Source organism: Rhynchophorus ferrugineus, unplaced genomic scaffold, assembly GCF_030347505.1.
Source record: "Rhynchophorus ferrugineus isolate W39M unplaced genomic scaffold, kcgeb_rfMv2 rfM6, whole genome shotgun sequence".
NCBI classification, from domain to species: Eukaryota; Metazoa; Arthropoda; class Insecta; order Coleoptera; family Curculionidae; genus Rhynchophorus; species Rhynchophorus ferrugineus.
In genome coordinates this window covers 2589020-2604097 of record NW_027472585.1, presented here as the reverse complement: position 1 = coordinate 2604097, position 15078 = coordinate 2589020, and the positions used below count along the sequence as shown (strand labels likewise).

At 32.5% G+C, this 15078-nt stretch overlaps 2 protein-coding genes across 6 annotated transcripts in view; one reads left to right on the top strand and one right to left on the bottom strand.

Annotated features, from left to right (window-relative positions):
• Positions 1-1270: 1270 nt before the first annotated feature.
• On the bottom strand, positions 1271-2616 carry LOC143198300 (protein IMPACT-like). Its single transcript, XM_076407432.1, has 5 exons — positions 2250-2616; positions 1761-1991; positions 1585-1684; positions 1428-1525; positions 1271-1367 (listed from the first exon to the last, which is right to left on the bottom strand). The coding sequence occupies exons 1-5, from the start codon at positions 2489-2491 to the stop codon at positions 1271-1273; spliced, it is 768 nt and encodes a 255-aa protein (XP_076263547.1). The 5' UTR covers positions 2492-2616.
• Positions 2617-6063: 3447 nt separating this feature from the next.
• Positions 6064-15078, top strand: part of LOC143198754 (serine/threonine-protein phosphatase 2B catalytic subunit 3) — a 252955-nt gene continuing 243940 nt past the window's right edge. For all 5 annotated transcript variants that reach the window (XM_076408226.1, XM_076408225.1, XM_076408224.1 and 2 more), the window contains exon 1: positions 6064-6275. In XM_076408226.1, coding sequence (XP_076264341.1) covers positions 6227-6275 — 49 coding nt within the window. In that variant the 5' untranslated portion in view covers positions 6064-6226. The remainder of the gene's footprint in view (positions 6276-15078) is intronic.

Sequence of the window (15078 nt, the reverse complement as noted above, 5' to 3'; positions counted from 1 at the left end):
AAAAGTATTTTGATAACAAATATATCTTTAAAATACTACAATTACATTAAATATACTAACATTTCATTAATTCCATAGTAAAAATACATGAATTCTATAATTTTGACATTTGATAGAAATAAAATATTTTCCATTACCACATTACCTTTTCATTATTATACATTGCATTTGCTTACATAAAATATGATTAAGAATTTTAATCATAGTAGCCACAAATGTAATAGTTTTGGAGCGATACTGCAGTGCTCCTGCACCAGTTTTCATCACTACATAGTATAAAACAAAGTCGCCTTTTCTGTCCCTATATCCCTATGTGCGCTTAAATCTTTAAAACTACGCAACGGATTTAGATGCGATTTTTTTCAATAGATAGAGTGATTCAAGAGGAAGGTTTATATGTATAATACATGCATAATATACTAAGGCAACATTGCTAATTTTAGAGGTTTCTAACGTGATGTCGTAAATTACCTATTTTTTAGGCTTATTTAGCAATTAGCAAAAACGCTGCCTAACCCTACGAGTTAGATCAAATTAATGTACTACAGTATTGTACACCATAAAAAGGTCTACAAAAAAGTCCGGGATGGTATATGTTTATATTTTAGGGATAACCCACATTAACCATTTCTATTGTTTACGTTTTACGTGATAAAATGGCTTATTTACGAAGCTATTTTAAGCAATACGGCATTAATCCTTATCGAATTAAGTACCTTAAATACAGTGTGCAATTAATATAGATCAATATGGTTCCTTACTGCATGTAAATTAAACAAATATTTTCGGAGATATTACAAATTTAAAATTTGCGTTTAAAAATGTGTAATGTAATAAAAATTGTATGAATTTAGATATTCCAAAGATAGTAGGAAATCTTCATAGTATGTATAGGGGAAGAGGAATTGTTTTACTCCTAAATGCGTGCAGGCCAAGGGCAGTAATGAATGAACCAAAAATACTGGATCGATTTTAATCATGTTTTCATTGAGTGACATAGGCATATATATTTTATGCCCGTGCAAAGTCGGAGCGGGCCGCTATGTTTTTATATACAACGTTCATATTTTTTCTGTAGTGTATTTAATTTAGTATCAGCATTGCACCCGTGCGAAGTCGGGGCGGGTCGCTAGTTGATAATATGTTACTTTTTCTAGCCGCATAATGGATATTGGGAATTTGTTATAACTATTGTATGAAATAATAAAAAAATAGTAGCTTAAAATAATATTTATTTAAATAAAGATAATAGAGGTAAATGTCGAGATTATTAAGACTTATTTGAAAGATTAGCTTCTAACAATGCTAGTCTTGCGGCTTCGTTGTAGTGCTTGAATCGGTCGCTCCCGATTTGTATACCCCCATACCTGCGAAATACATTTGATGTCAGTGTTGCGTATTATTTTCAGTCAAGTTTTTAATCCTACCATCGTGTAACTATAACTGCTGCATTGTCGGCCTCTAGTATTTTTAATAGATGTAATAACCGACTTCCTGCCTGCTTTTCTCCATCGTTGTCATAATCCTGTTAAAAATATGCATTATAGCACCTGTTGGAACGTTCTGTATTATTTATATATTTACCTGAACTATAAGTTTAGCTTGATTTTTAAATCTATAGGCCAAAACGTTATGTTTGGCCTGCGCTATTTTCTTATTTGCCAATAGCGAGTTTCTAAATTTCCTAAAAAAATATGACGGGTTAAAAATATACCACTTTTGCCAAGCGTCAAACAACATGGAGCGAAAACCACACTTACTCGACGTCATCCATGCATGATATCCTGCAAGCATGGCCCTGGAAGGTGCTCTTTCGATCGTTTATGGGGTCGCTGTGTTTGATGTCTACAGTTACATTGTCCGACGAGTCATACTTTCTAGCCACTTTAGTGGCCCCTTTAGCTTTCACGTTGCCGCTGCCTTTGGGAACGTGTACGACCTCCTTAAACCTCTCGATCCACTGAAAAATGATAGGTTCGCCTTTGAATTTTCTGGAAAATAAACAAACTGATTAGTCACTGTAGTCTATAAAACCTGTTAGTGGTTGTGGATTGATAAATGGCGCAGGATCAAAATATTGTAAATTGGGCTTCTAGATTCGAAATCCGAACGAAAATCAATAAAAAATCACTACACTCCATATGCTTCCATGAATAGGCTGAAACATCTCTCTAACATCCTCATAACATACATATTTGAAAGTTTTAAATACTGTTTCTACTATAAATAAATATAGTTATACTACTTACTCGTATATATCAATGAAGTCCGTGTATATGCGATTCCGTTGCACTTTATTAATATGCGGAGCCCAGAATTCATATTTTGGTGGACCGTTCAGAGGGTAATCGGGTGTCAGAGTTACCCATAACTCGGCTTCCTTCGATATCTTTATTATGTAGTTCTTCATAATCTCGTCATAATACCAATCTTTGCCGAAAATCGACTCCAATGATATTAATTCCTGTTCTTGTAACTTCTGGTTATCCATTGTTTTAACTTGAGTTTTGAAAATTACTTAACCTACTGCGATAGAAAAATGTTGAAGACGAACTAGTACAAATTGGATGTTTTTCTCAATACCTATGATCTAAATACTCAGGACGTACCTATGAAGTAGGTACTGTAATAAAATAATTATAAAAGGTCGTTAAGCATAATAAAGGAACAAATACTATATAGTAAGACATTATAATAATAAAATGTTTTTAAGCATATTAGAGTAATAGGTAATAAAAAATGTGATAGTAAAAATATATATTTCAGCTTTTCTATACTTTTTATTGTTATTGAAAACTAAATATTATAAAATAATTGGCAGAGAGAAATAAAATTACTATATCTAATCTTTTTCTTTTGTATGGGCAAAAGGGATAGACCTAATAAAATAATATTATATTGGATCCTTTCAAAAATATTCTATTTTTATGATTGTGCATTCAATATCAATTTGTATATATTCTCAAATATAATTAATATTTATTTTAATTAATTTTGTTGAATAATTTTATTGCATGTAATTTCTTTACAAGAATAATCACATTTGCAATTACTCAATGGCACAGAAAACAAAACAATTACGTAATAGAGTTGGAAATAGTTATAAATAATGTTTTATAAAATACATTAACGAAATTTGTTATTTATTACTTATATATTTTAGTTGAAGTCAAACTTTATCTCCTCTATGTCTAAATCCACATCTAGCCAATAAGGTCTCAAAAAATATTAATGTTATAAGTTTAATGTTATATCGAACATATTTTTCATTATCCTTAAATATAAAATTGAACTTTCGGTATATGTGGGGCCGCAAAGAAGTCAATAGTTTAATTTTTACTAGATATTGGACTCTGACAGAAGAGTGTTATTACATATTTCTCTTTCTGATATTCATTTCGTGTACCTAAATTCAATTTGCATATATTTGTGGTCCGTGATGTTGCCATGGGTGTGTGCCATGAAAGTATTCCGAAAAGAAAGGTGATGTAACTAGATGCCCTTTAAAACGAAATGAATCTTTTGCACAATTTATTATAACATCATACACCTCTAAAGTAAAAATTCGGTTATGAAATTTACTATTGCCTAGGCGTTTATTTTCTGTTGGCTCATGACTTATCATATCTGATGCTTTGCTAATGATGTTATTAGGATTATTTGGAATTCTAATTCCAGTAGGTTCGATTTTTCTTTGATGTAGTTGGTTAAAAAGTTGAAAAGTTAGCCAAAATTTGAAGATCGAGTGGTTTAATGTATGGCGAATAGAGGCTGCTGCACTACAGACTGTGTTATTTGTGGAAGCAGCTTTAGGCATATTCAAATTTAATTGGTGAGCGTAACAGTGTACATATTGAGAAATTTTGTGAGCAAAAGGATTTGAAAATTAACGCTGAATGCAAGCGATGTTGGCGGCTCCTCACGGCTGCTCCACCATAGCTTTGTGCAATCAGTTTGTTGATATATGCTATAACGCAAAAAATTGTTTTACTAAGTGTTTCTGCGTGACATTTTTCAGGAATTAAGCGGTTCCAAAAACGTTCAATTGGCCCATCATCGCGAACATATCTAAAAATAACTACCAGTTGAGATTTTGCAGCAACTTCAGTTGTTTCGTTCGCCGTCACCGTCAGAAATAAAGAACTATTAATTGTCTCAATTACTTGTTTACGACATACTTCAAACATATTATAACATATATAACATATATAACATATATAACATATATAACATATATAACATATATAACATATATAACATATATAACATATATAACATATATAACATATATAACATATATAACATATATAACATATATAACATATATAACATATATAACATATATAACATATATAACATATATAACATATATAACATATATAACATATATAACAATATATAACATATTGTATCAGATCGTTCTGTATTTCTTTGTAGGCGCTTTTGTAATTACTCTCTTAGAGTTGGAGCTAGTTCAGACGAAAAAGTTCAAGAAATATTCCTGGATTCTGTAAAGTATCGCTCTCATAAGTTTTGATAAAACATACCTATTCTTTGACACATTTTCATTATGTCTCTGTATATTTATCCAATACGGCGAAATTCCATACAAGAGATTTCATGTGTTTTTAATTTTAAACTGCTCTGTGTCCCCTATTTCGGCCCAGACATTATCACCATCAAAAAATAAGCAGTGAAAATAGTACAATGTTAATATTTGTTATATCCACAAATTCATTCATTTTCTAAATAAATAAATGTCTATTAAATTTAAGGGTAGTAACTATTCCCTTTACTTGCATCAGATTTCTCAATATTAATATCTGATAATGGTCTATCTTTTCCTTTAAATTCCAACTTTTTTCGTAAGACTATTAAAAAAAATCACATTAATATAATTAAAGACCATTTCCATAGTCACAGTTATGAATATTATTATCATTAACTGGCCGATGTCACATATAGAATCCTTACTTAGATATCGGCATTGTTTTAGATCGTTTTGTTATTAGCCGAGTGCTACGCGTGTGTTTGAAGGAGCTCACAGAGCACGATCGTGTGGTCGAGATTATTTTGGCCGACGGTATTCCGCTGGTTTACGCTACTTCCGTGGCTCGCACTTCCATTCCACTTTTTTATCTACCTGTGCCGATTTTAAGTTCTCAAGAGAGCTCATAGAGTCAGTGATTATTACCACCGAAATCATATCTGGACTATCTTGAACGTATTTAAGAGCCTTGTATATGGCCAGCAATTCAGCAGTAAAACCACTCGTCAAAGAGGCGTAATTTGTAATGTTCTTCTTTCAATGTTGATGTATGTCCATCGTTTTTAGATCCGTCAGTGTAAGTCTAATGATGTTTAAGGTATTTTTCATAGATCAATTGTTTGAAAAGGGAGCGTGCACTATAAGAGTTAAGAGCATCCTTAGAAACAAATCTCATTGAAAGACAATGGTAATAGGTACGTTCTGCCAGGGAGTTATTTTATTCGTGAATTTACAGATGATAGGAATTTCTAATGACAAGCGATTGCAGATTTTCTGGAACCAATAGTCAGACCCTTTGTATGTTTGCCCTTTTATTTTAATACAGCGGTTGATGGACAAAATGTCCATACTGAGATAGGCCCGGTCTGAGTTTTAATGAGCCTGCGTACTTTAGTAGCGAAAGTTCTCGTCGAGAGTCTAAGGAAGATATCACTGCCTCACAGAGTAAGTATTTTAACGAGATTACATAATTGGTTTTTGCGCTTATACATCAGTCACCAGCGTATTGTTTTATCAAATATCATTTTTATTTCACAAATATTAACTTGCTAGATTGCTATAATAAATAATAAAAAAGAATATATTTAAATATTGTTGAAAATAAACAAATTCAAGGGGGAACGAAGATTCTACAATTAAGGAAACCGTTGCGCCATCTGTCATCACCGGTCCAAACATCGGGCGGCGTTTACAATAACGCGCTGCAGGAAATCGGTCCGGGGGTCCGACCCGACCTTTCGACGTCGGCCGCGAGAGTCTGCCGGGCGTCGGTCCCGTCGCCGCTGCCGGCGAACGATTCGACGCGGTATCGTTGCGCACAGTCGCGAGCTCTGGCTGGGTCTACGCGCTCGTCGCTCCATCTTGAGTAGAATTATAGCTTGTGTACGGTGCGAGTGTATTTAGTGCGAACAAAATCCGATGTTTATATTTTGAAGTGTACAAAACCGGAATCAAGAAATGTCTTCGAACAACCAGAAGCTGTCGACCACTCAACGTATGATACAAGGTCAGTGGCACGAACCCGGGTACCGGGCAAGCGGCTACTTCGCGCAATCCGCGTACGGGATTGATTTTCTAGGCGCCATGACTATCGATTGCACCATTATTGTGACAGTTTTTCGAATGGTCGACGGGGAGAGAGAGGTATCGCCGTATCGTCCGAGACCCGACGCCTCTTCCTCCGGGCTCCCGTTCCTGATATAGCAGCCGCCGCTGCTGCTGCTCTCGGGGCCCGCTGTTTACGAACGTGTCGCGATACCGCCAGCGTACGTGGTGGGGAGAAAGCTCCGAACCCCTCGCGGATGATCTGCAGGTGGACGGGATCCTCTTCCCGGTCCTCCACACCGTCTCGGTATCGACCTATAAACATCGCTCGGCCTGGGGGATCTTCCTCGGCCAGCACGTAACAGGTTGTTTGGTATCCGCGTCCTACGCGAGGCAGTTCCACTTTTTTTTCGCCCCGATATGTGGTTCGGGGGGCCACGTCCGTTTGACAGGTGGCCGTGCTGAACTTTTCCCGTCTCTAGGCCGGGGGGTTTTCGGGAAGGCTGGCCCGCCCACGCATCGTCCCTCTCGCTCCGTCGTCTCGTTCCTTCTTCCGTTTTGGGCTCTCCCGAAATCTCGCCCTTGGTCTCGGCCCGATTCCAATTTGGGTCTATGCGAGATGTTTCGGGTGTGTAGTATTGATATAAATATAACGGCTTCTATTTTTAAAAGAACCAAACACCTTAGCCGTTTTAAGTACACCTCTCTCTATTCCCAAAATAAAACCTCTGGCATCGGGCCGTTGTGGACGGCCGAACTCATTTTTTTTTCGAAATGGGTTTGTTTATGTGTATCGACACGAAAAGTTCAAGGTCATCGAGGTTCCCCCCATCGTATCTTCGCGTTTTTCTCATCTCTAATCGAATTTCGTCGAACCCTACTCGATTCCGAACGTTGTCATGAGCCCGTCCGATACGACTCTGGGATGGTTTCGTTCGACCTGTTTCCCGAACAAACAGGCTTAAATTGATCTAATTTTATTCCTGTCAGAATGCGTGTGTATGCGTGTGCGAGTGAATGTGTATAGGTTATGTCGGGAACACCACGCTATAGTCATACGTTTGAATAACAAAAATTCCTATTCATTTCGTTTCTGTTACAATACTAATATTCGGAATTTATTTCATTATCATGATCAAGAAACTATTCAGGGTTTTTAAAAAAAAATAACTAACATTTCATACTTTTGCTAAATAATAAAAAAAACACCAAACTCTCTTGACCCGTTTAAGAATCGAAATTTCTTTTTATGGAATTTCGACATGTATTATTGGCTGCATACGAGAGGAAATAATTTAGCGCTGTACGGCCTCTAAAAATATACAATTTTTATTCAGAACCGTTAAATATAGACGGCTTACGGTTCAGGTTGGAAACATGGAAAACTCGTTTTAGTTGCAGGTTAATTTATCACAATTCCAACGTTTTCACGTTCTTATGCGTGTATGTTTGATCTAGTTGATTCAGTTATTTATATCAACTAAAAGTATGCGTCGAAATTCATGAAATGTATTATAGTTGTTCATTCAATCTATCCAGTCAATCGTTCAACTTGAAATATAACAAGATTATCTGTCATTCGTAGTGTTATAAATTCGGTACATTTCGAGGTAAACAAATTTAATTGCTTTATTATTATGAAGAAATAATATAATGATTACTTTTTAAAAAATAACATTGTACATTCTTCAATTTTTAGGTTAATTTATATTTTTAAGTGGTAAAATATTTAAATTTCGCCTTGTAGTTCCTGTTTTTTCTCCTCCTATATACTTTGATAATAAACAAGACGACGATATGAAGTAAACAATATAGTACAGGCTAATTTTACAATATATCAAAATCAGGACATAAGTAGATTATACTATTGTCTTAATTTTATCACTTTTTTATCAGAAATTAATATATTCCAACATATAATCGATTCAAAGGAATTATGATAAAAGTTTAATTTCTATTACGAAATGCTAAATGAAAGTAACCATACAGTGTTGTAATGACATGTATGGGAAGTCAAATTTTGTTGATATAAATTGTTTTAATAATCACTTCATTGTACAATTATTTAGATAATGATTAATTGATTTATATTAAAAAAGAACATCCAATACCAACCAGTGATTTTTATAACCAATCTTTTTGCATTGGTTTGAACTCTTTGCAACATATTTTGCTTAATATTCTCTTATGTAATACTGTAATTATATTATATAATGAGGTTTTGAAGGTTTAGTTGACAAATTGCTTGTGACAATTGTATAGAAATGTGTCGTGTCATTATTTGATGTGACATTAGGCAAGATAAATAAGGCTAATATGAATTAATTAATATTGACTTTATAGTATTCAAGTATTTGATCTCACAGTTTGGAAAAAAATAGTTTTTATAATCATAATAGTTATTATACACGAGTCGTGTTATTTTTATCGGATCATTATGACAGGTATTATTTATTTTATCGTCCTAAAATAAAATGTTTCCTGTTCGTCTTGTATACGTAAGGGGATATTTGGAATAGAGATGTTTCTTCAATTATTTTTCATTAGAACTAGAACAATAAATCTTCATTCTCTATTTAATACAACAAACGTCATATTCTTTTATGTATCAACATGCAGGTTCAAGGCTGTGCACTGCCGCTGATATTTTTACGTTTTCCCTCGCTGTTTCTTTGATTTATATATTTAATTAGAGGAAATCCATATTAAATGAATTATTACGCTCAGTTCTGATATCGATTTGTTTTATTTTCGTTTTCTGCAAGTTTTTGACGCAGTTTTGTTGTGTCTCTGGTATATCGGAACACTGGTTACATTCATATACGTGCAATATTCGGAGAATTGTTGGAGAACATAGAGAAAAATGATTTTCAATGACCTTGGAAAATGCCAAATATTTAAATATATTTGTAAACTTAATTGTTTTTCTCATTTTATCCAGAATTTATTTGTTCTCCTTATCGTTCTTATTAAAGATGGTGTACTATTCTCAATTTACTACATTATTTTTAAATTTTTTAATTTATTATGACTAGATGTTTTCAACTAACAGATACGACTTGCGGATCTCTTACGGCTCTTACTTAGTCTTTAATAAAAATAAAATAAAAGGTAGTAGCACTTTTCATCTCTTGACTTCTAGATCCTCATAACATACTCTACAGGTCCATATAAGTTTTAATATTTGCTTGTACATCAGCAACTTATTATGTAGGAATAATTTACATATTATTTTAATCAATACATTTTTTTTTTGTATTTTCTCCAGGTGTTAAATTAAAAATAGGTGTTACATAACCACAGTAATTTACTGTTTTAATATATGATTAGGATGAAAAAGTAAAGGATTGTGTGCATACACACTTAAAAGGATTATTTATTTTAGAATATACTATTTATTTGATAAGATAAGAATTATTTTATACCAATATTGTGTTGTATTCCAAAGACAGATCAAGATACCTTGATGGTAATGTTAAATATAAATAATTATGAGCAAAAAAACACGTAAATGACACGGGATGTTGGATATCAACCAACTTCAGGTTGTCTGATGCCATTTTACTGACATTTTCGAAACAGTGATTTGTCGGAACATCTGATTATATTAGTTCAAATATAATAATAGTTTTTTAGATTTTGTTGTTCTGTTTCTGTAAAGTTTTTAGATTTGTGTTTTTTATTATTATTTTAAAAATGAGTTCTCAGAAAATCTACAATTAATTGTAGTAAAAAGATAAAAGAACAGATATCATAAATAATATTTATTTATTGTCGATAATTTAAAGATTTCAGATATCGACTCAACTTTGTTTCGAAACAAATCACATTACGAGTTTATAATGTATTTTTTTCTTTTTTGATATGTTAATATCACTGTTTGGAATAGCATCGGTAGACGTCAGTCATAAACAGACAACAAAACGACTTGATTACTTAATAATTAATTAGTTTTTATAGTACTATTTTAACGTCTATTTATAGTATATAGTTTTTATCGTTGTGAATTATTTAATATCTTATAAAGTACTACGAATATATCGTTTTATTTTACTTAGCATAATTATCTTTTAGTATGTTATTTATTTATGTTTTGCATTCTGAAGATAATATTAAAACTATAGTTATTAGTTGCCAACAAGGTTATAGTTTTTTATTTACAAATTATTTTGATATTGTTTTATATGTGGCTAATCTTTGCAACTGTGACATTATGAAAACGATTATTTCGAAATAGAATACTTGAAGTAAACTATTTTAAATGGTTAATTAATATTTTTGTAATACATAATATCATTCTTGTTATTTTGATGATAAATGCTGATATTTTGGTGTACCACCTACATACTTAAAGAAAATGACGTCAAGCATAAAAAAGTGTACCATAAAAAGTATTTAAAAGGACAATTAAAAGTCCCCGGTCTGACACATAGATGGCGCTACTAGAATTAAATCCATATGTTTTTTTAGTTAGCCTTAACCCTCAAAAGATGCGTGTATAAATGACGACTCATTAGACGACGAATCATTAATTTGTGAACTATAGCATTTTGAGTGAAGCAACTTTTGTTATTGTGAAGAAAATGGGTAAAAAGGAATTTCGCGTGTTGATAAAATATTGCTTTTTGAAGGGAAAAAATACAGTTGAAGCAATCACTTGGCTTGATGCTGAGTTTCCGGACACTGCCCCAGGAATATCAACCATCAAGGATTGGTATACTAAGTTTAGACGTGGTGAAATGAGCACCGAAGACGGTGAACGCAGTGGACGCCCAAAAGAGGTTGTTACTGACGAAACCATTAAAAAAATCGACAAAATGATTTTGAATGGCCGTAAATTGAAATTGAATGAAATAGCACACACTCTAAAGATATCAACTGAACGTGTACATCATATCATTCACGAATATTTGGGTATGAGAAAGCTCTGTGCAAAGTGGTTGAAGATGTTCAAGCGTAGTAAATCCGAGTTTTTGAGAGATAATCTATCACTTACAAAGTTGTGGCTAAATTGTAGACTTTAGAACCAACATAGAGCGCCACAAGCGGGAAATTTGGGAAATACAATTTAATTTAAAACATTATTCATAAAAATATGTATATAATAATAACAATATATGAAATTAAAAAAAAATCGAAAAATTATCTAATGAGAGTATAAAAACAATTGACTTTTGGCTTTAAATATTCTGTATTTAAATGATATGACTTTCAGCCAACGTTAATAAAACATATTATTTTCACAAAATTTCATTTTCACGTAATTTGGTTGGTGAAAACTTATTTTCTAATTGTACGTTGTTATTGATTTAAATGTGATAATAATTTTTAATAATTTTTAATAACACTTTTTATGTTCTGTCTAGTGCTAACACTTGTTCAAAATATATTGACAAGTAAAAGCTAGTATTTATTTTTATATCACAATATATATTTCTTATTTTATATATATATCTTGAAAGTAGGTCTCCTAGGAAAGTAGGAATCACTATCCATATATTTAGATTTGTATTGAAAAAAGGTCACCATTTACATGAACCAATTTTTTTGAATTCAACCTAAAGTTGAAGGAGTAGATTCATCTGTTACAGTTACAGTAAATCTCACAATTTGCAATTTATTTTATGACCAAAGGGTCGTATAAGAAAATATACATCTGGAATTACTCCACTTTTTATATCTCTGGCTCTCTGGTGTTTCTGAAGCCTATCCAGACATGGTCCCAAGGTCATTCAAGATACCTTCTAAGTATAATATTTAATATCTATGCTAATTGACCGTTTACCACTGTCATAATGACCTTGATCGAAACTCAAGATTATAAACAATCTATAGAATAGCGTTATGAAACATCTGCAGGTAAATAGAACCAATTTTTATAAAAACAAATGCTGTCTGGCTTATTGTGGGTGACTTGATCGATACGTAATTCTTTTAATTGGTCCAAAATGAAAATTGTTTTTTCGAAAGTGGTATTTTGGCACGTTGACAATGCCACGCCAGATATTTCGACTGTTTATAAATAATTCGCTATTTTTCGAGTTTTGATGGGCTTTGTGTACTCGTATTTATAGACAGGCCGTGTCGTCGAAATAGACTGTAACTTTCTTAGATAATTTGTGATGCGTTTTTAGCACTATTTTTTTCCTCAGGACTCTTTGTCAACAATTTATTTTATATTAACAAAGGTAACGTGTTATTCAATCGATATATTGCCACTGCCAAATGGAGACGGTTAAATAATTTTATAATTTTGCAGCGCTGTTTTTTTGGCAACCATTTAATATTACTCTATATTGTCATAGTCAACACTGTAATATAAAAATAGGTTTTTTTCAATGTGTAATGGTCATGAAATAAGATTGCGTATTCATAATTATTAATTTGTGTTACTCCATCTTAATAGATAAAATAATTTCACATATTAGCGTAAATAAAAAGTATTTGACTATATATTCGTCGTCTGATGAAAATAATGTCATTTTAGCATAATTGTAACGACTTTAATTGAAATGAAACAATACGCTTTGCTTATTTTTGGAATTATGATGTCACTTTTAATTACTAGAACGTTGTTGTTTTGAAGAAACCGCTATTTTGGTACTGTATCTATCAATTATGTAGACGTTTTCTTTACGTCGTGGTTTTTATTTTCTTGTACACATTGGAATTTATACATTAATATAATTTTACTCGTAGAAAAAAATATTATTTAACAGATTATATTTTTAATATTAATTAAATTGCTTGCCAAGAAAATTCCATAACATATTGTTGATTCCATTATTGTTTTAACCATTCTATCGATCATATCATGTGACTTAAGATGCTTGGTTGAGAGTTACATGTTAAGTTGTTCAATAAACTGGCTATGATAAATGGTGCTATTCGTTAACAACACAACAAAAAATTGGGCATAGTGTGAATATTCGATTTCCATAAACGAATTTAATCAATATGGATGAATTTGACGGTTACGTCAGTGCATCTCTACGTCATCTGATAAAAGCTGATTTTTTCTATGATATTTACGGGATTTTGAAGTGATCACGGACCTGAGTGGAAACAAGAAGCTAAGGAACTTAGTTGCTCGTTACCTTCAGAGATGAACAAAGATAAGGACATACAAATTACAAAATACTACATGACACGTATTTTAAATACGAAATACAAAGTATTTTTAAGTCGTGTATTTGAAATATAAAATGAAATATTTTAACTATTTTTTATTTAAAATACAAAATACGAATTGCAAAATACAGTTAGGTGTTTGGTTAGGTAAATAGAACTAATGCTTTCCTTTCATTGATACCAGATTTTTAAACGGACTGTTGGACAAACAGCCTCATCTACCTCATCGTTCTACAGGTCCTGATCAGCACAAACTTGTATTATATCGAATGAACATATTGATCTTTGTCTTGTACTGCTTGCTGCATGTTAAACGAATGACACTTCTAATACGTCCCAAAAGATGGTGAAACAGGATGACACGAACTAAGAAAGACACCTGTTTTCTAGAGTTGTGTAATACAGAAGAAAACAGTGTACTATTAAATTCGAACTTATTACAGATTGTTCGTTTTCTTCTTTGGTAGACAGACCCTTTACTAATAAAACTACTGTGTGTTAGAATAAGCTGGAAAATGACACTATACTGCAAATATATAAATCAAAGCAGTCGGGGACAATTTGTCGATTTTGTTCAAATGAATCTTATCAATTAATTTTTGATGATTAATTTTGTAGCTATTTAATTTTATATTGCATTCAATGGTTGATATTTGTAATTATCTTGCATTTATATTATTAAAGTTTCTTAGGAATTATTTCAAACTTACACATTATATTGTGCTATATTCAGAAGGAAATATCTTTTTAATGATTTAATTTTACGGGATATTAGAAATACCCAAATACGCATATATTCTAATTATACGGAACAAGACAATTTTAGATCTAATTTTCAGAGGCAATAAATTTCTATTTAAGCGGATAATTTTGTAATCTCTTATGCAGTAGTATACTAGTCTGGCTATTGCTCTACGCTCTATTTATCAGCGCACTGAGTTGCCAAGCCAAGTAGCTGTAGAAAAAGTTGTAGTTTAATAAGAATTTTTATTTATAGGGCGCACAAATAAGTGTTGATGATTTTTTTCCTAAATTTTTACACTCTTAAACACTTAGGTTTTTAATTGTATTATCAGAGAAAGAGTCTCTTGTTCTCTTGAAATCTTACATTACAGCCAGAATGTTTAGAGTCAAGCACGAGGGAGCCTAGTCGACAATAAAAGAATCTCTCTAGCTTTCCGGTCTAGGTATACCGCAACGAAGTCTAACAGGTCAATTGAAAAGTCCCCTGCCTACCACTGTAAAACACATTTTTTTAGCAAAATTAGTTTTTTTATTCAACATAATTCCCTTCAAGGGTTATACACTGTTTATAGCGACCCTCCAATTTTTCGAGACCATTTTTATAGTACGCTTCAAAATAGGCCTCAGTTTCGGCGATCACCTCTTCATTCGACGAAAATTTCTTCCCAGCGGGCATTCTTTTGAGATCTGAGAACAGGAAATAGTCGCTGGGGGTCAGATCTGGAGAATACGGTGGTTGAGGAAGCAATTCGAAGCCCAATTCATGGATTTTTGCCATCATTTTCACTAACTTGTGACACGTTGCATTGTCTTGATGAAGCAACACTTTCATTTTCTTCAAATGCGGCCGTTTTTCGGCGATTTCGTTCTTCAAACGGTCCAATAAAGCT